Here is a 17470-nt window from a genome sequence, read left to right on the forward strand (position 1 = left end):
AGACATGAAACCCAGGATACACTAGGCAGACAGCCCTCTGCTCCTGCCGGTGATCGCCCAGCCGATCGATCCAGCGGATCCGGGGTGGGCATATTCATCGTCTGGCCAGACCGGGTGGAATCATAGCCGGAATTAGCTATGAACTCTGCAGGACTGCTCCCTGGAGTCCCTGGCTGAAATCCATTCATTTAATTCTTGCCCGCCCACGGACGGCGTACACGGTAGAATGCAGACCGGCGGGCCCACCGATAAGATAGGAGGTGCCAAACTCTGTTTTGTGCGGGTGAGAGGCCAGGGAGAGATTCAGCACAGGGACCAAGGCAACACGACTGGATCGAAGAATAGATTCAATGGACTAGAAGATCCTAGGACGGAACTACTGCACGAACAAATAGACTACTCCGTATTGCAGCCGTTCGGCCCAAAGGAATCCCCCACCTGAAAAAATAAAACCCATTCCCAGGACTGATCGTACAGTGTAGATCCGAGTACACAACTCCTTTTTATTGATGCGGATTGCCTCCCCTGACCCGGCTTCTTCTCCCCCAGTTCGATTTTTTTTTCTCCTCGTGCAAATTCCCCTCTAATCATGTCTCGCCCCCAGAACATCGGCATCAAGGCCATCGAGGTCTACTTCCCCTCCCAATGCGTCGACCAGGCCGAGCTGGAGAAATACGACGGTGTGGCTGCGGGCAAGTACACGATTGGTCTCGGCCAGACCAAGATGAGCTTCTGTGATGACCGCGAGGGTATGCTAGTCGTGGAATTTGGTGTGAAACAGCCAACAGAGTACTAACAGGTGAAATCTAGACATCTACTCCATGGCCCTGACCACCCTCTCCTCCCTCATGAACAAGTACAACATCGACCCCAAGTCCGTTGGCCGCCTCGAGGTCGGCACCGAGACTCTGCTGGACAAGTCAAAGTCGGTCAAGACCGTTCTCATGCAGCTGTTTGCTCCCCACGGCAACACCAACATTGAGGGTGTCGACAGCGTCAACGCTTGCTACGGTGGCACCAACGCCGTCTTCAACAGCATCAACTGGCTCGAGTCCTCGGCCTGGGACGGCCGTGATGCCGTGGTTGTCTGTGGTGATATTGCCCTGTACGCCAAGGGTGCCGCTCGCCCTACCGGTGGTGCTGGTTGTGTGGCCATGCTCATCGGCCCTGACGCCCCAATTGTTTTCGAGCCCGGCCTGCGCGGCTCGTACCTCACTCACGCCTACGATTTCTATAAGCCTGACCTCACCAGCGAGTACCCCGTTGTGGACGGCCATTTCTCGCTCAAGTGCTACACCGAGGCCGTCGATAACTGCTACAAGGCCTACGACGCGCGCGAGAAGGTCCTCAAGGCGCAGCTCCAGAACGGCACCAACGGCACCAACGGCGTTGCCGACGAGTCCAAGACTCCGTTGGACCGCTTCGACTACATTCTGTACCACGCCCCGACCTGCAAGCTGGTCCAGAAATCGTATGGCCGCATGCTTTACAATGACTACGTGAACAACCCTATCCACGCCGCGTTCGGCGAGGTTGCTCCGGAGCTGCGCGATATGGACTACGAGAAGTCCCTCTCCGACAAGATCGTCGAGAAGACCTTCATGGGCCTGACCAAGAAGCGCTTTGCCGAGCGTGTGCAGCCCGGTCTGCAGGTGGCCACCCAGTGTGGCAACATGTACACGGCCACCGTCTACGCCGGTCTGGCCGCTTTGCTCAGCAACGTCAAGTTCGACCCCAGCGAGCCCAAGCGCATCGGTTTGTTCAGCTACGGCAGCGGTCTTGCCAGCTCTATGTTCAGCGCCAAGATTGTCGGTGATGTCTCCCCTCTGGTTGAGAAGCTGGACCTGCACAACCGGTTGGATGCCCGCACCGTCTTGGAGCCCAAGGCCTACGATGAGATGTGCCAGCTGCGCGAGCATGCCCACCTGCAGAAGAACTTCAAGCCCACCGGCAGCACCGAGACTCTCCAGTCGGGAGCCTACTACCTCACTGAGGTGGACGACATGTTCCGCCGCAAATACGAGATCAAGGCATAAAGAAAAATTCCCTCACATTCCCCTCTTCCCCGTTTGGACATGACCCCTGTTTAGACCGTTCATCCTAGATTCCCCCAAGCGTTTCTGTGGCACGATCTATGTATAGACCAGCGCGAGGATCCGGCTGAAACGGACCTTGCTTATTATTTGTTATTTTTTTTTTCCTTTGTCCAGTCTACTCGAAATGATTAATGCTATGAAATAATAACTATTATTGCTCTCTGACGTGATCTGGCTCTGAAACACCACGAGGGCGCCAATGGGGAAAAATGCGCGTCCACACTTTCTGCACCAATCCCCCCCCCTTTTTGCTCACATCGGCATTGATCGACAGATTAATTCATGCTAATTATGGGCATTTTGGTTCGTTTCAGGAAATCGCCCACACCACCACTGTGCGTGACGCCGAGCCCGGCGCGTACTCGACACACTCTGTAGCCGCCGGGCAGTGGACATCACACTTAGTTGCCGTCGCATTATGGCGCCGAACGAAGTCACTCGACTGCCATGGAGATAAGATGCTACCTATTGCTTCCATCCACGCACCTCCAGGAATCAAATGGCTATTTTTATCCCTCCCGACACTCCCGAACCGCCCACGGCGGCGATACCTGAGGCATAGCAGTATCACTCTTTCCCTCCACATCGCCGCTAATTACCTGGGAAAAGGGAGCTAAGTGTTGCTGAATTTAGAATCGTTCATGGCCTCTGCATCGATCTATTCCCAATCAAGGATGTGAAGAAAGATTGTCGAAGCAAAACCCAGGCTAAGGCCAAATAAAGCAACATCTTAACGCGCGACTATCCTCTGAAACACCCATCGGCGGGCGTTTCAGTCTCCTGTCGCGCGACCCTCAGGCACAAGGGGCTGCTTCGGCAGTTTCGCCTTGTTTACTATGGAGTGTGTTCACGCCTCGGATCGGAAACTAGCATACTCAGTCCAAAAAAAGAAGCGGGAGGCTCCGTTGGCGTCGCCATGGAGCCTCTCTCCATGTTTCATGTTGTGCGGATCCGCTGTCTTCGATCCTTTTTTATATCTATCTGTCGTCCCTGGCCTGTTTGGGGTTTCTTGTCGATGAACATTTAATCTCTAGATTTTCCCCTTCTGGATCATGTCCTTGACCTTTCCAAGTGTTCGCATTTGATAGACCTTTCGGTCTTTAAGAATCATCTTAACCTTCGTTTACTTTCTTCTTTGCCATAGTCCTCTAAGAACTATCGGCCTTCTTTATTGAAAACATGTCTCTGGCATACGCTCGCTACCAGCCGACCACTCCACCGGGTGTCCCTCTCGAGGAGTATCTGACCACTGGTCATAGTCGCAACGCATCTGGCTCTTCTATCTATTCATCTGAGTCCTCGCCATGGTCAACAATGACCGGCAACACAAGCCCCGGCACCTCACCTACCCGGCATCACCATGGCCCAGCCCTTCTCCCAAAGATCCGTCCTCAGGACGTCGTGGTCGAGCCCATGTCGGCCGGGGGACCTCTACGCCATCGCCGGGTTCTGTCAAATACCCGCAACCCACCGGGTTTTGTCCCTTACCCTTCAAGTCGACCTTCTGTGCCGCGGAACAGGATCGATCCCGGTGAAGGACTGACTTTAGTGTCGCCTATCTCACCAGCGTACTCAGCAGGACAGCGTAGCGTCTCTGCCTTGTCGTCTCCAGTGACCATCACCGCACCACCCAAACGCAAAGCAGGTGGATCGCACTCGCGCTCGGTGTCTACCCCCAGTATCGACGCCGATATCCTAAGACGATTTGGCTATCCCACCTACCGGCAGCTGCCCAAGTGTGTGGGGCAGATGCAATCGCAAACTACTCCAACCACACCGGTGACTCCAGTGACTCCCCAGGTAGTTGTTTATCCTCCATATCCGCAACGACCGACAATTGAATTGTCCCAGCATATTCCTGGATGCCCGCAGGTGCCATTGGTAGTACAGAGTCCTCGGTACAACTACAGCCAGGCTTCAAGCGCGCAGACGTCGCCAGTAACTCTAGTCAGTCCTCGAGAAGACACGGCATCGTTGTCCACAAACCTACACTCCTACCTGACGTCCCCAACCCAAGCAATCAATCTAGTCCGCAACGTAAACGTTGTTCCTACCCGCGGTATGCACGATTATTTCTGGTGGGATATCCGCAACCTGCGCAGCTGGGCTTCTTTTTCCCTGGCGACCTTCGATTCAATTCCAAGACTGCCCAATCTCATGAAGACAGAAATCTCTGCCATGCTCACTCCTCCTGTTTGCGTGGCTCCCACACGATTGGATCCAGAGTCCGAGCCTGCGTTAGTCAATCTACTTCTAGACCTCTACGCTCCACGGATTAATGCCGCTCTGGCAGTTTCCCAAGGACCCGATCACCTCCAACTCTACGCAGCGCCGGATGTGCGCAGCACAGGCAACAGGAATCAAGGACACCCTCATTTCCTGGCAAACTACGCCTCCGACACGGATTGCACAAGCGCGGGATTGACCCGCGGCCGGCTTGTCGGTATTGTCAAGAGCTTCGGTCGGTGGAACTCGGGGATGCGCAATGAGGCACCGCACCGGCGCGTCGAGTACTTGAATGGTCTCGCGCATCTGCAACGCTGTATGCGCGAGCATTCGTGTCGCTATGGGTTCATAATGACGGAGATCGAACTTGTCTGTGTGCGCGCTGGTTGTGATGACGGAGACGACGTGCCCTATTTTGGCTACTTGGAGATTTCCTCCCCGATCCCATTGAAGACTACTGCTGGCGACGTTGCAAAAGATGGCCCGCCTCTGGCAACTCCCATCAGTGCCCGGTCATACTCATCCTCATCGTCGTCTTCGTCCTCATCTTCATCTTCTCGACCCCGCCGTTCATCACCTGTCCCGGAACTTAGGATCACAACGGATAACAACCTGACCGGTCCTATGACAGCGAGTCTAGCGCTGTATTTCCTGCTCATGCTTTCCAAATCTGTTCCTCTCCCGAATCAACCATCCGCACACCTCAATGTCGGTGGTCCCGGCGCGCTCACCCGCCAGCGTATCCTCCCCGAACTAAAAGACAAATGGATTCCCCAGCCTCAAATCGGCGAGCAGCGAGATGCTAAGCGTGTCCGCGGCTGGGTCTGGCCGCAGGATGCTTGGCACCGTCGTGAAGGTGGCGGAGCTGCGAAGTCGAGGACGGCCTCGGCGAAGAATAAGCGGTGGCATAAATAGGTGTCTATATGGAGTCATAAAGGGTGGGTGTTTCTGGTGTTTGTGTGTTTAACGATGCGATCTTGATGGTCTGCTTGTTTATTTTCATTTCGGTTGGTTTTTTTGGGGGGTTTGGAGCTGGGCGTGGTGGCTTGCTTCCTTTTTTGCTGTTTTGTTCTTTATATTCCCCCTTTTTCATTTCGATAGTAATGTAATTTTTTTACTATATTTTCTATAAGAGACAGGTTAATGTTCTTCTATTCTACTCAGGTCATATGGAATGTGAATCAGGCCCAAGCGATCAACTTCCTCAAGGTCCTCAACTCTGACAGCTCCAAGGGCCCACTCATAGTAAGGACCCCTGCAGATCGACAGGATACTATAGCAAAGCCTTTCCTTTCCCGGATATTATCAAGGTAGGGACCTTGGGGAAGGAGTACCTCGATAGCCAACCTGATCATTGGGATGAGGCCATTGCAACACAGCTCAGATCCACCAACATATTCCCATGACTATATAACGAACATTGCCATACTTTCTCTAAATGTAGCTCTTATTTTCTTCTAGCCCTAACCAATTGTGTCTATCCTATGCAAATCAAACTACAACATGTCAACCAACGCCAACCACCCAGACTCCGAAATCCAAGACGTGATCATCATAGGTGCCGGACCATGTGGTCTGGCTGTCGCCGCCCGCTTGCAAGAAGAAACACCTTCTGCTATGTTCACAGACGAAGAACACCAGCGCTACCACTGGATCAAGAAGCACAGTGGAAGAATGAGCCTTGTGCAAGGCAGGAAAAGTAAGATCAATGGCGTGCAGGCCGAGAAATGGAATGGTGGCCACTTACCTGCTCGAAAAAACTCTCGAGCCCGACGTGAGTCTTCGGAATCGGCATCTTCTGTGCCGTCGTTATCATCGGTTTCGTCTTCCACGGTTACCGAGTCAATCTCGACGCTTGTAATTGATGGATCTGGTGATGAGTGGATGCATAGATGGTCGAATCTATTCCGCGCGCTGGAAATTAAACAGTTACGCAGTCCCATGTTCTTCCACGTTGACCCTGGGGATCGTGATGGGATGCTCGCGTATACCCAGGAGGTAGGTAGAGAGCACGACCTGTGGGAGATTCCGGGATGTGTTGGGAAGGAGATGAGCAAGCATAAAAAGAAGAAGAGAAGGCAGGGAGGAAGATCGCAGTGAGTGTGCTTTTTTTTTTTTTTTGCGGAATAAGTGCTCGTTACTCACTGGACTCTGTTCTGCAGAACAATCAGTGGAGTTGAGATAGATGAGCGAGATCGCAAAGACTACTTCTCTCCATCGACCAATCTTTTCTTCGATTACAACTCTTCTATCATTGAGCGGTATGGTCTGGACAAACCGGGCCAGATCTTGCGGCGTGAAGTGACGGAGCTTGAGTACGACTATCTCCCCGAGAAGGCAGATGTGCCTGTATCCAACTCAAAGATCTTCACCATCACCACGTCGACAGGCGAAAAATTCTTCAGCAAGGCGGTCGTGCTCGCCATCGGAGCAGGAGGTGCAGATGTCGCGAAGATCTTTCCATGGAGGCCATCCAGCGAGGAAGAGGGCGCGAACGCGTGCTGTCACAGTATGGAGATCCGCTCGTTTCCCGAAAACCTTCGGACCAAAATCCAGCGGCAACAGGAGACGAACATCTTGGTTGTTGGTGGCGGGTTGTCATCAGCGCAGATTGTAGATATGGCTGTTCGGAGGGGGGTTACCAAGGTGTGGCTTCTCATGCGGTCAGAACTGAAGGGTGAGTGAGCATCTCTACGATCTTTATAACGCAATGCTTCTATAACATGATTGTACAGTCAAACATTTTGATTTCAGCCTTCCCTGGGTGGGCAAGTTCAAGAACTGGGAGAAAGCGGCATTCTGGTCTGCGGACACTGATGAAGGTAGGATAGCCCTAACTCTCTAATCCCATCATCAAAGCACAGATCTTACTTTACTTGGCTTATTAGAACGCCTCGAAATGATCCAATCTGCCCGCAATGGAGGCAGCATCACACCACGCTACATGAAAATCCTCAAGCGTCATGCCGCGCACCACCGCGCCCCCTCCACCCGCGCACCGTTATCCGCACACATAAATATAACCCAGCAACACAGACCTGGGCATTGGCCACTGATCCACCAATTCCCGACCTCCCACCAATTGACTACATTTACTTTGCAACCGGTGCACGCGCAGACGTTGGCGAGATGCCGCTCCTCAGCCACATGAATGAGCAGTATCCCATAGAAGTCAAGGGCGGTCTGCCCTGTCTGACAGAGGATCTCATGTGGAGAGACGATGTGCCGCTGTTTATGACTGGACGGCTTGCGTCTCTACGGTTGGGTCCTGCGGCACCGAATCTCGAGGGCGCGAGAGTCGGCGCGGAAAGAGTAGCGTGGGGGCTGGAGGAGGTGCTTGGGATGAAAAGGGAGGTGGGAGGGCAGTGTGAGGGATTTTGTGGGTTAGGGAATCGATATACCTCTTTAGAAAGACGTGGGAGTGAGGATGAGTGAGGGTTCTATGCAGATGGCTGCGGGTACAGCGCTAGGTGACGATTAATGGGAGGCCTAAAAGGCTTAGCGGCCAGAGCCACGTATGACTCTGAATTGATACGGCCTGTCTCACGCTTTTCCAGCCATCCAGTAAATAGTTTGCTCGTTCTTCTTTACTCATATCTTCCCACAGAAAATCAACCTCTACCCGATGGCTCCCTTGAAAGTCCTCATTTGCGGCGGTGGTTGTGCAGGACCCGCACTGGCTTACTGGCTCAATCGCAGTGGCCACCAAGTCACTGTTATAGAGCGCTTTCCGATTCTCAGAGCGGCCGGTTCGCAAATTGACCTGCGTGGTGCAGGCATCGAAGCTGTCAAGCGCATGGGACTACTCGAGGCCATCCGCGGCATTCTAGTGGACGAAGCAGGCGCGGCCATGTTGGACTCCCATGGTAATGCTATAGCACAGATTATGGCCAACAAGTCGGGCCAGGGTGCGCAGTCCCTCACATCGGAATACGAGCTTATGCGCGGAGACCTTGTGCGCATCCTCTACGCAGCAACAAAAGATAATGTGGAGTATATCTTCGGGAAAACCGTCGATCATTTTGAGCAAGATGACCAGCAAGTCACCGTAACCTTCTCCGACGGCTCGTCGGACACATTTGATCTCCTCGTAGGTGCAGATGGTCAAGGATCGCGGATTCGAAAAGCGATCCTGCCACCGGGTACCCCCGATCCTTACTTCAAGTTTGGGACCCACGTCGCTTACTGGTTCATCCCACGCCTTGAGGGAGACAATAATATGATGAACGTATACAACTCTCCTGGAGGCCGGATGGTCATGCGCCGAAGTCACAGTCCAACGGAAACCCAAGTTTTGTGTTACCTCCGGGATAGCTCTCCAGAAATATCAAGCATCCACAGAGCCTCTGTGGATAAGCAAAAGGCGTTTTGGACGCAGCGATTCCGCAATGCAGGATGGCAAATTGACCGGTTCTTGGAAGGGATGAAAACAACGGACAATTGGTACTGCCAGGAAGTGGTCCAGGTACACACCGAGACATGGTCCAAAGGTCGCGTTGTCCTCCTCGGGGATGCTGCACACTGCCCATCGCCTTTCAGCGGCATGGGCACCTCCGCTGCTCTAGTCGGTGCCTACGTCTTGGCTGGGGAGATCAGTCAACACAGCGATGATTTTCCCCAAGCTTTTGCAGAGTATGACAAAATCTTGCGGCCGTTTGTGAAAGAGGTCCAACAAGTGCATCCCTTCTTGTTGAGGCTGGGCATGCCGGACACATGGTGGGGAATTGCGATCCTTCGCTTTATCTTCCAGACCCTGTGTTTCCTTCGAATCCCAGAGTTGCTCTCCAGGTTTATGAATGAGAGAGACGGGGGGTGGCAGTTGCCCGATTATCCAGCCCTCAAGGCGGCAGAACAGTAGAGCGGCAACGGTCTATCTAAGATGGTCTCAAAGACAGAATGTGACAACTATAAATTTAGTAATGATCAGAATAATTCAATTCTATGATTCCCGGGTACATCGCCACGGACTATCTTCGCCGACTATGTTGTGCTGATACCCCGCGGTTGTCTTACACTCGGTTTCCCTCTAAACAGCGGACGCGGGGTTGCTTGGTAATCCCACCCGACAGGTCCACGAGATGTATAAATACATGTAGTTCACTTGGATCGCCGCATTTTGTTCTCTGCTCTCTAACTGTCAATCTTACCAACATGAGCGACTCACTATACGACGGAACGATTCGCACGGCGAAGAGCGCCCTGGAGACACTGGCACACATTCTCCGCAAAGCCGAGGAGAGCCCTAATGCCAACTCTCTGCTCGCAGCTCGTTTGTACGACGACATGAAACCCTTGACCTTTCAAGTCTACATAGCCACTCAAATGGCGGAAAGAATGACTGCGAGGCTGACTGGTCGCGAGCCAACTGTCTTTGAGGACAACTTTTCCTCGTACGCCGAAATGCACCAACGCATCGATAAGGTCCTGAAAAGCCTATCAGAGGTCGACAAAGACAATGTCAATAAGCACGCCGAGCAAGTCAAAACTACTCAACTGGGCTCGGCGGAAGTCGATTTGACTGGCGCCGCTTACGCTCATGGGATGACTGTGCCGAACATTTTTTTCCATCTTAACATGGCGTATGCTATCCTTCGAAAGGAAGGGGTGCCGTTAGGAAAGCGGGATTATTTAAGGTCCTTCCTGGCCCCATATACCACGAACAAAAGCGGGCCTTGATTGCGATGTCATTCATCTCGTGGCATGTTGGCAACCTGTGCTTTCTCATGTGAAGTCAGTTTACATATGCTCTGTGTTGCGAGTCTCAATGTGCTTGGATGGATGGAGTTGTTGATAAACCAACGAAGGACCCGACACTTCAAGAATTTTACCTTACCAATAACATTACATTTGATTCATCCAAAGTGAGATAAAAGGTAACTCTTGCTGAACTTGTGATAGACACCACTACTTATCGAATCACACTGTATATATTTTAATTCTTAGCTTTGGTACATTCCAACCTTATTCGCTTCTCATTTCTGATACCTATCCGGCAGCAAATGTTGACAGACAAGGTCACCCGCCCCGCCAGTTCATAGTACTCACAGTAAACTACTGGACAGAACCTTCTTATCCCAGACACCTCAAATCACATTGTGAGCCATGAAATTAGGCATTCCTCCCTTCATTCTCAGCCTCTCCATCCAATGACCACCCCAGTCCCCGTTCTTCACAGGCGACCAATGCCAAGAATGTGGATAATAATCCCTTGTTGTCCAGCGCCATGGGGAAGAGAGCTATCTCCTATAAAGCTTGACACTATCAAGCTGTCTTGAGCTTGCCTCATTCGTTACGCGTGATCTGTTGCCCACGAGGTCGTGGAGGGCTACAATCGCATTGCATAACGATACACTATGGGCCAAAAGACAGAGTTGGACTCTCCGACGGAGACGTATAAACGTCTTTCCAACAATACGCACAAAAACTGGATTAAGGATAAAGGATTGAGGAGATTGAATCTGGGGATTGTGTTTATGCTTTCATCGTCCGCTGCCACGGGGTATACATCGAGTTTGATTAATGGGTTGCTTGTTCTGCCTGAATGTAAGAACAGCATCCATCCTTTTGGCTGTTTCAAATACTGATATGACTATTTCTCAACAGTTGAAACACTTATCGGTGGCCTCAAGGAAAGTGTTCTCGGCCTCATCATTGCCTCTCTCTCCCTGGGCGCCATTATATCATTTGTCCCCGCATCATATGTAGCCGATATCCATGGCCGGAAAATATGCGTCTTCTTCGGTTCCGTCCTTGTTATAACCGCAACTCTCGTGCAAGTGCTCATCACACACCACTGGGTCTTCTTCGGCACGCGAGTCCTAGCCGGCGTCGGCGTGGGTATCTCGCAAACAGCAGCGCCACTATTGACCACCGAAATTGCACACCCGCGGCATCGGCAGACATTCACAGCTATTTATAACGCCTGCTGGAGCTTTGGAGCGATTATCTCGGCTTCTGTTATATTTGGCACGCTGCCTATAACAAACAGTTGGTCATGGCGGATTCCGTGTATCCTGCAGACATTTTATCCAACAGTCCAGTTGCTGGGACTGTATTTCGTTCCCGAGAGTCCGAGGTGGCTCGTTTCGAAAAACAGGAAAGAGGAAGCTCTGGATATGCTGGCAAAGTACCACGCGAACGGGGATAAAGATGATGAATTGGTTCAGCATGAATACCAGCAGATATGCAGCAGTATAGGAGCGGAGATGGGCATCAGAGCCAGAAGCTGGAGCTCATTCGTTTCCACCCGGGGTGATATCCATCGCCTCTCAATTTGCGTGTTGGTAGGGATTATGCAAGAGTGGGTAGGAAACGGTATAGTTATCTTTCTTTCTGATTTTTCATCTCTGATGGTTTACAGGCATTATATCCTTCTACCTGGCCCCGATCCTGGACTCAGTCGGCATTACAGACGCATCAGATCAAGCGTCCATCAACGTAAGCTTGCAAATATGGAACTTCATCCTCGCCATCGCTGGCGCAATTGCCTCGGAGCGCTTCGGCCGACGTGTATTGTGGCTGACCGCAACGGCCATGATGTTCACCTTCCTGTCTATCACAACCATAGTAGCCGCTCTCTTCACCGAGAGGGACATTCCCGAGGCAGGCGTTGCCGTGGTCCCGATGCTGTTTCTTTTCTTCGGGTCTTATGACCTCGCATATGCGCCGCTTTTCATCGCCTACCCAGCGGAGATCCTTCCGTTTCAGCTACGGGCCAAGGGCCTTGCTATTACGCTCACTACCGATGCAGTTGCCTGCTTCTTCAACCAATATGTCAACCCCATCGCGTTTGCAGCGCTCCAGTGGAGATACTACTGTTTTTACATTGGGACCTTGTCTATGTTTTTTGTGCTGGTTTACTTCCTCTTCCCAGAGACGAAGGGCCGGTCGTTGGAGGAGGTTTCGGAGATTTTCGATCGGAAGAACAACAATAGCAGCAACAACAGCAGCAACAACACTGTGTGCGTTGACGAGGTCTTGCATCCGAAATGACAATATGAGATGGATCGATAAAGGTTGTATTGTACTTTGTATCATTAAATGGAATGTATTATTGTGTATGTCTTCTCACTACACTAGTTCGATCCGATTCGATCGCAAGGAGATAGTGTCTTCCCAATCGTGTTATCTTAGTCTCTGCTACTAGAGCCCTAGTTAGTGACTAGACAAGCACTATGGTTAACTAGTATAATCCTCTCTACCGCCAATCGGCACCAGCCCGAAGCTGCTGATTGATGTCTCCCCGCAATCAATGCAACGTTGCGGCACTCTGAGGGGTCTGTCGCATCCCTGCCCGCCCTAACTATTATACAATAATCCCTGCTCTTCTTCAACTTCAAACCAACCCACTCCATCCCCCATAATGACCCCCAAACCCCCCAAACAGCCGCGCTTCCTTATCATCGGCGCCGGTCAGCGCGGACTTGCCTATGCCAAGGCCGTCAACACCGTCACACCGGGCACCGTGCATGCCGTCGCCGAGCCTCACGCATATAAACGGCGCCAGTTCGGCCGGAACTTCATCTGGGGCAAGGACGGGACGCCCGGCGAGGGCCAGGAGTTTGCGGATTGGCGCGACTGGCTGCGTTGGGAGGATGAGCGGCGGGGGAAGAAGAAGCAAGCTGGGAACCTTGATGCCGATAATGGGGGAAGTGATGCATCCCCCGCCGGCGTGGATGGAGTCTTCATCTGCACGCTGGATGAAACGCACGTTGAGATCATCGAGGCGATCGCGCACCTCCAGCTCCATGTCCTCTGTGAGAAACCGCTCGCCCTCTCGCTGGACGACTGTCTATCTGTCTACCGCGCCCTGCAACCACCGCAAGGCGATGACCACCGCGCCACATCACCTACGGCCATCTTCTCCATCGGCCACGTGCTACGATACAATCCGCACAACATCATTCTGCGCAAACTCCTCCTCACAGAGCGCGTGATCGGGGACATCGTCTCGCTGGAACACTGCGAGCCCGTGGGGTGGTGGCACTTCTCGCACAGCTACGTGCGCGGGCACTGGCGGCGTGAAACGGCAGCCGGTGACGGGTCCTTGCTCACAAAATCCTGCCACGACATCGACTTCATCCTGTGGCTTCTCTGCTCGCCTACGTCGCTCGAAGATGCCAGCGGCGCCACGGGTCAGCAGCGGCCGCATTTTCCGCGCAGTATCTCTTCCGCTGGCAGCATGACGCAATTCAAGCGGGCGCGCAAACCGATCGATGCGCAGAACGCTACAAATTGTCTTTCTTGTCCGGCTGAGCAGCACTGTAACTACAGCGCACCTCGTATCTATTCGGAACGGCTTGCGATGATGGGCAAGGATCGGATCTGGCCGGCTGATATTGTTTGTCCAGATATCGAGGATGTATTCGGCACGCAAGGCGCCGATGCGGCAGAGGACCATCTCATGAAAGCATTGCGGGAGGACTACGACCCCAATACAATGGCAGACTCGCAAATTGCCGAGCGGCCGTGGTATGGACGGTGTGTCTACGAGGCGGACAATAATGTCTGCGATGACCAGGTTGTCACGATCGCCTGGGACGACGAGGACACCGCACCGCACCGACTCGCCAAGACAGCGGTATTCCATATGATTGCGCCGACAGAGAAACAATGCGAGCGTCGAGGACGTGTCTACGGGACAAGTGGCGAGATCGAGTACGACAGCAGCTCGATTTCCATATACGACTTCGCGACGGCGAAGACTAGGGTGATTGACGTGCCCCCGCCGCCAGAGGACCAGAAGGAGTCCCATGGAGGCGGGGATTACGGGCTCGCGCGCCAGTTCGTGGCTGCTGTTGATGCGGTGCTGAATGCTAGGATGGATGTTGAGACCGCGCAGGCGCGGTTTGTTGGGTGTACGCTAGAAGAAGCGGTGCGGAGCCATGCGGTTGTTTTTGCGGCGGAGGAGGCGAGGAGAGAGGAGACAGTTGTCAAGTGGAATCAATGGTGGGAGCAGAAATTGGCTGCTTCGGCTGCGGCGTTGAAGGCGTAACTGGTTTACGACGTCTATGAGCTATGACTTTTGGGAGAGACTTTGACTCGCATACTGCATTGTCACACCATCATACTTTAGAGAAGGAAAACCTATTGCATATGGGGTTGTTGCATATAGCTTGTTCGCGCATCAACCATCAGTCCATTATCATAATCCCACCCAGCGGGAAGACAGCTTAGGTCTTGACATCGGGCTCCTCGCGACCGACATATTCCTTGAACTTGAGCAGTGACAGGGCCATGGCGATGTTCTCGCTCAGATAATCCTGGGCACTGAGGTGGAACTTGGACTTGTCACTCTCGTAGCGCTCGACGTACAGACGGATCGTGGCGCCGCTGCTACCCGTACCGGACAGCCGGACGACGATGCGGCTGCCATCGTCGAACTTGACGTACAAGCCCTGGTTCTTAGAAACGCTACCGTCCAAATCGGTGTAGGAGAAGTTGCCGGCATCCGTCACCTTGCGGCCGGCGATGGTCGACCCGACAAAGGTGTCGCGGTTGGCGACCAGATCTGACAGGGTGGCAACCACCTTGTTGGCGCCTTCGGAATCGACGTTCTCGTAGTCGTAGCGCGTGAAGAAGGTACGGCCGTAGATCTGCCAGAACTCGTTCTGGATGGAGCCGATGCTGGGAGTCTCCGAGGGCTTTTGCTTGGCCACGCCGGCGATGATGTTCAACCAGGCCACAATGGCCCACACGCCGTCCTTCTCGCGGATGTGGTTGCTGCCCGTCCCAAAACTCTCCTCGCCGCAGATGGAGATCTTCTTGTTGTCGAACAGATTGCAGAAGAACTTCCAGCCCGTCGGCACCTCGTAGCTTTCCAGCCCTTGCGCCTGAGCAACCCGGTCCACAGCACCCGCGGTGGGCATAGACCGCGCCAGGCCGTACACGCCCTGCTTCTGGAACCAGGGGATGAGCTTGGCATGGTGCGCAATGATCGCCAGACTGTCGCCGGGCGAGACGAACGACTTGGCGCCATAGATCATGTTCCGGTCCCCGTCGCCATCGCTCGCCGCACCAAAGTGCACGCCGTTCTTGTCGACGGCCTCGACAAGCTCATGCGCATACACGAGATTGGGGTCCGGGTGGCCACCACCAAAGTCCGGCTTGGGCACGCAGTTCATCGTGCTGCTGGCGGGCAATCCGAGCTCCTTGACAAAGATGTCCACGCCGTAGGGGCCCGTCACTCCGTGCATGCCGTCGAACAGCACCTTGAAGTCCTTGTGCGTGCTGAGAAACTCCTTGATCAGGTCGAAGTCGAAGATCTCCTTCATCATGTTTACGTAGTCGGCGGTCGAGTGCACGACCTCGACCTCCAGCGGGCCGTAGGTCTTGGAACCGATGCTGGAGATGTCCACTTCTGGGATCTCGGCGTATTTGTAGGAGGTGAGGGACTTGGAGGTCTCGTAGATCTTGTTGGTCACCGTCTCTGGGGCTGGAGCGCCGTTGGACAGGTTGTACTTGATACCAAAGTCGTTATCGGGGCCTAGCATGACCGCTGTCAGAAGTGATCTTGCCCGCTCAATTCGCCAACTTACCACCCGGGTTGTGACTGGCCGTCAGCAGAATTCCACCAGTCGCCTTCCTCACGCGGATGAGGTTGCTGGCCGCAGGAGTGCTGAGGATGCCATTCTGGCCGACCAGCAGCTTCTTAACACCGTAGGCGGCACTGATCTTGGCGATCTTCTGGATCACCACGTCGTTGTAGTAGCGGCCATCACCGCCGATGACCAGGAACGCACCATCTGCGCCCTCGGGAATGGACAGGATAGTGCTTGTGACGAAGGATTCGGAGTAGTTGGGCTGCTGGAAGACCTTGACCTTCTTGCGGAGACCAGAGCTAGAGAGTGGGGGGCGGGGTGTTAGCTGGATTGAATTGGATGGAACTAGGGGGCAAGTGGGAGCCGTACGTGCCGGGTTTCTGGTCAGCAAAGGGCTGGAAGGAGACCGTCTGGACGGACATGATGAGATGATTGGGGGGAGCAGGAAAGAAAGAGGAAAACAAGAAACAAAGGAGGAAGGGAGGATCAACACACGTGGGGCAGCCAGCGTCGTCATGTGTGTATCATCCCACTTCCACTGTTCCGGAGGGATTATTTGTTGATTCTACCATTCTAAACACAACCCCGATTCGAGGGATCCTGGTCATCCGGAAATGCTCGCCCATTCAGCAACTGGTCCAGACCGCGTAGGAACACGCCTAAGTAAATAGCTTCTCCCGGTAAAACCGCATCTCCGCAATGCTCTCCAGGATATCGTCCCTCGCCAAATGCACCTCTCGCTTCGGCGGCGCCAACTCCAGCAACTCCGGACTACCCCACCGCCTGGCCGCCTCCTTGATGGTACTCACATCCAAAATCCGATAGTGCAAGTGCTCCAGCACTTGTGCGTAGGGCCCACGGGCCAGGAATGCCTTGTCGGCATGGACGCTATTTCCCGCCAACAGCGCCGTGCGAGGCGTGGGCACATGGCGCTGGATGTAGGCAAGGAGGCCGGCGGCTGCAGCGTCCGGCGTGGTGGACGAGGCGCGCACGGCAGCGGTGAGGCCTGTGCGGCCGTGGGTGTCGATGCACCACTGCGACATAGAGTCCAGGGCCGAGTCCGGTTGGTGGATGACCGTTTCAAAGCCGTCGGGCTCAACGAGCTGGAGCTGCGCATCGGTGATGAAGCAGCAGATCTGGAGGATTTGATCTGTTTCGGCGTTGAGGCCGGTCATCTGGCGTGGTTTGCGGGATCAGTCTAAGTCGCATGGCATGGGGGGTAACTGCGCGGTGGTGCTAGCAGTTCTACGGAATGAGGGAACGAACCTCGCAGTCGATCCAGACCAGGGGATCGAATGAACGGGCCAGCGGCATCGTGGTGATCCTCCGGCACGCGGGCGCTTCTGTCAATGGCCGTGGACGACAGGATGTGTCTCCCGCAGGAGAAAAGAGCCGGGTCTGGCAGCGGTGGAGACGAGGAGCCTTCAACCCGCCGAGTCTGGTCAAGGTAAACAAGGTGGGTGGGAGGTATCGGGCATGTCCTGCAAACATGGAGAAACAGGGATCAATTGCAGGAATGATGATCAACTAACTACAATGGCTCAACAACAACATTCCTGTAGTGTAGATAGATTCGGTGGGCGTGACGGGCATAAGATAAATCAACGA

The 17470-nt window shown here is 53.7% G+C and overlaps 10 protein-coding genes across 10 annotated transcripts; 8 read left to right on the top strand and 2 right to left on the bottom strand.

Moving 5' to 3' along the window:
• Positions 1-226: 226 nt before the first annotated feature.
• On the top strand, positions 227-442 carry N7510_011080 (uncharacterized protein; the record flags this gene model as incomplete). Its single annotated transcript, XM_056983005.1, has 1 exon — positions 227-442. The coding sequence occupies one exon, from the start codon at positions 227-229 to the stop codon at positions 440-442; it is 216 nt and encodes a 71-aa protein (XP_056828499.1).
• A 147-nt stretch (positions 443-589) lies between these two features.
• Positions 590-2036, top strand: erg13 (hydroxymethylglutaryl-CoA synthase; the record flags this gene model as incomplete). Its single annotated transcript, XM_056983006.1, has 2 exons — positions 590-749; positions 811-2036. 2 exons carry the CDS (start codon positions 590-592, stop codon positions 2034-2036), a joined length of 1386 nt encoding a protein of 461 aa, XP_056828500.1.
• Positions 2037-3275: 1239 nt separating this feature from the next.
• On the top strand, positions 3276-5237 carry N7510_011082 (uncharacterized protein; the record flags this gene model as incomplete). Its single annotated transcript, XM_056983007.1, has 1 exon — positions 3276-5237. The coding sequence occupies one exon, from the start codon at positions 3276-3278 to the stop codon at positions 5235-5237; it is 1962 nt and encodes a 653-aa protein (XP_056828501.1).
• A 588-nt stretch (positions 5238-5825) lies between these two features.
• Positions 5826-7007, top strand: N7510_011083 (FAD binding domain protein; the record flags this gene model as incomplete). Its single annotated transcript, XM_056983008.1, has 2 exons — positions 5826-6418; positions 6485-7007. 2 exons carry the CDS (start codon positions 5826-5828, stop codon positions 7005-7007), a joined length of 1116 nt encoding a protein of 371 aa, XP_056828502.1.
• A 940-nt stretch (positions 7008-7947) lies between these two features.
• N7510_011084 (FAD/NAD(P)-binding domain-containing protein) lies at positions 7948-9180 on the top strand (the record flags this gene model as incomplete). Its single annotated transcript, XM_056983009.1, has 1 exon — positions 7948-9180. The coding sequence occupies one exon, from the start codon at positions 7948-7950 to the stop codon at positions 9178-9180; it is 1233 nt and encodes a 410-aa protein (XP_056828503.1).
• Positions 9181-9473: 293 nt separating this feature from the next.
• N7510_011085 (DUF1993 domain-containing protein) lies at positions 9474-9998 on the top strand (the record flags this gene model as incomplete). Its single annotated transcript, XM_056983010.1, has 1 exon — positions 9474-9998. The coding sequence occupies one exon, from the start codon at positions 9474-9476 to the stop codon at positions 9996-9998; it is 525 nt and encodes a 174-aa protein (XP_056828504.1).
• A 677-nt stretch (positions 9999-10675) lies between these two features.
• Positions 10676-12314, top strand: N7510_011086 (uncharacterized protein; the record flags this gene model as incomplete). Its single annotated transcript, XM_056983011.1, has 3 exons — positions 10676-10865; positions 10926-11636; positions 11683-12314. The coding sequence occupies 3 exons, from the start codon at positions 10676-10678 to the stop codon at positions 12312-12314; spliced, it is 1533 nt and encodes a 510-aa protein (XP_056828505.1).
• Positions 12315-12684: 370 nt separating this feature from the next.
• On the top strand, positions 12685-14316 carry N7510_011087 (Gfo/Idh/MocA family protein; the record flags this gene model as incomplete). Its single annotated transcript, XM_056983012.1, has 1 exon — positions 12685-14316. The coding sequence occupies one exon, from the start codon at positions 12685-12687 to the stop codon at positions 14314-14316; it is 1632 nt and encodes a 543-aa protein (XP_056828506.1).
• A 178-nt stretch (positions 14317-14494) lies between these two features.
• On the bottom strand, positions 14495-16284 carry pgmA (phosphoglucomutase PGM2; the record flags this gene model as incomplete). Its single annotated transcript, XM_056983013.1, has 3 exons — positions 14495-15807; positions 15860-16161; positions 16232-16284. The coding sequence occupies 3 exons, from the start codon at positions 16282-16284 to the stop codon at positions 14495-14497; spliced, it is 1668 nt and encodes a 555-aa protein (XP_056828507.1).
• A 237-nt stretch (positions 16285-16521) lies between these two features.
• On the bottom strand, positions 16522-17176 carry N7510_011089 (oligoribonuclease; the record flags this gene model as incomplete). Its single annotated transcript, XM_056983014.1, has 2 exons — positions 16522-17037; positions 17129-17176. The coding sequence occupies 2 exons, from the start codon at positions 17174-17176 to the stop codon at positions 16522-16524; spliced, it is 564 nt and encodes a 187-aa protein (XP_056828508.1).
• Positions 17177-17470: the final 294 nt, after the last annotated feature.

This window comes from Penicillium lagena (genome assembly GCF_028827675.1).
Source record: "Penicillium lagena strain IBT 129212 chromosome Unknown utg000008l_segment0_segment0, whole genome shotgun sequence".
NCBI lineage: Eukaryota > Fungi > Ascomycota > Eurotiomycetes > Eurotiales > Aspergillaceae > Penicillium > Penicillium lagena.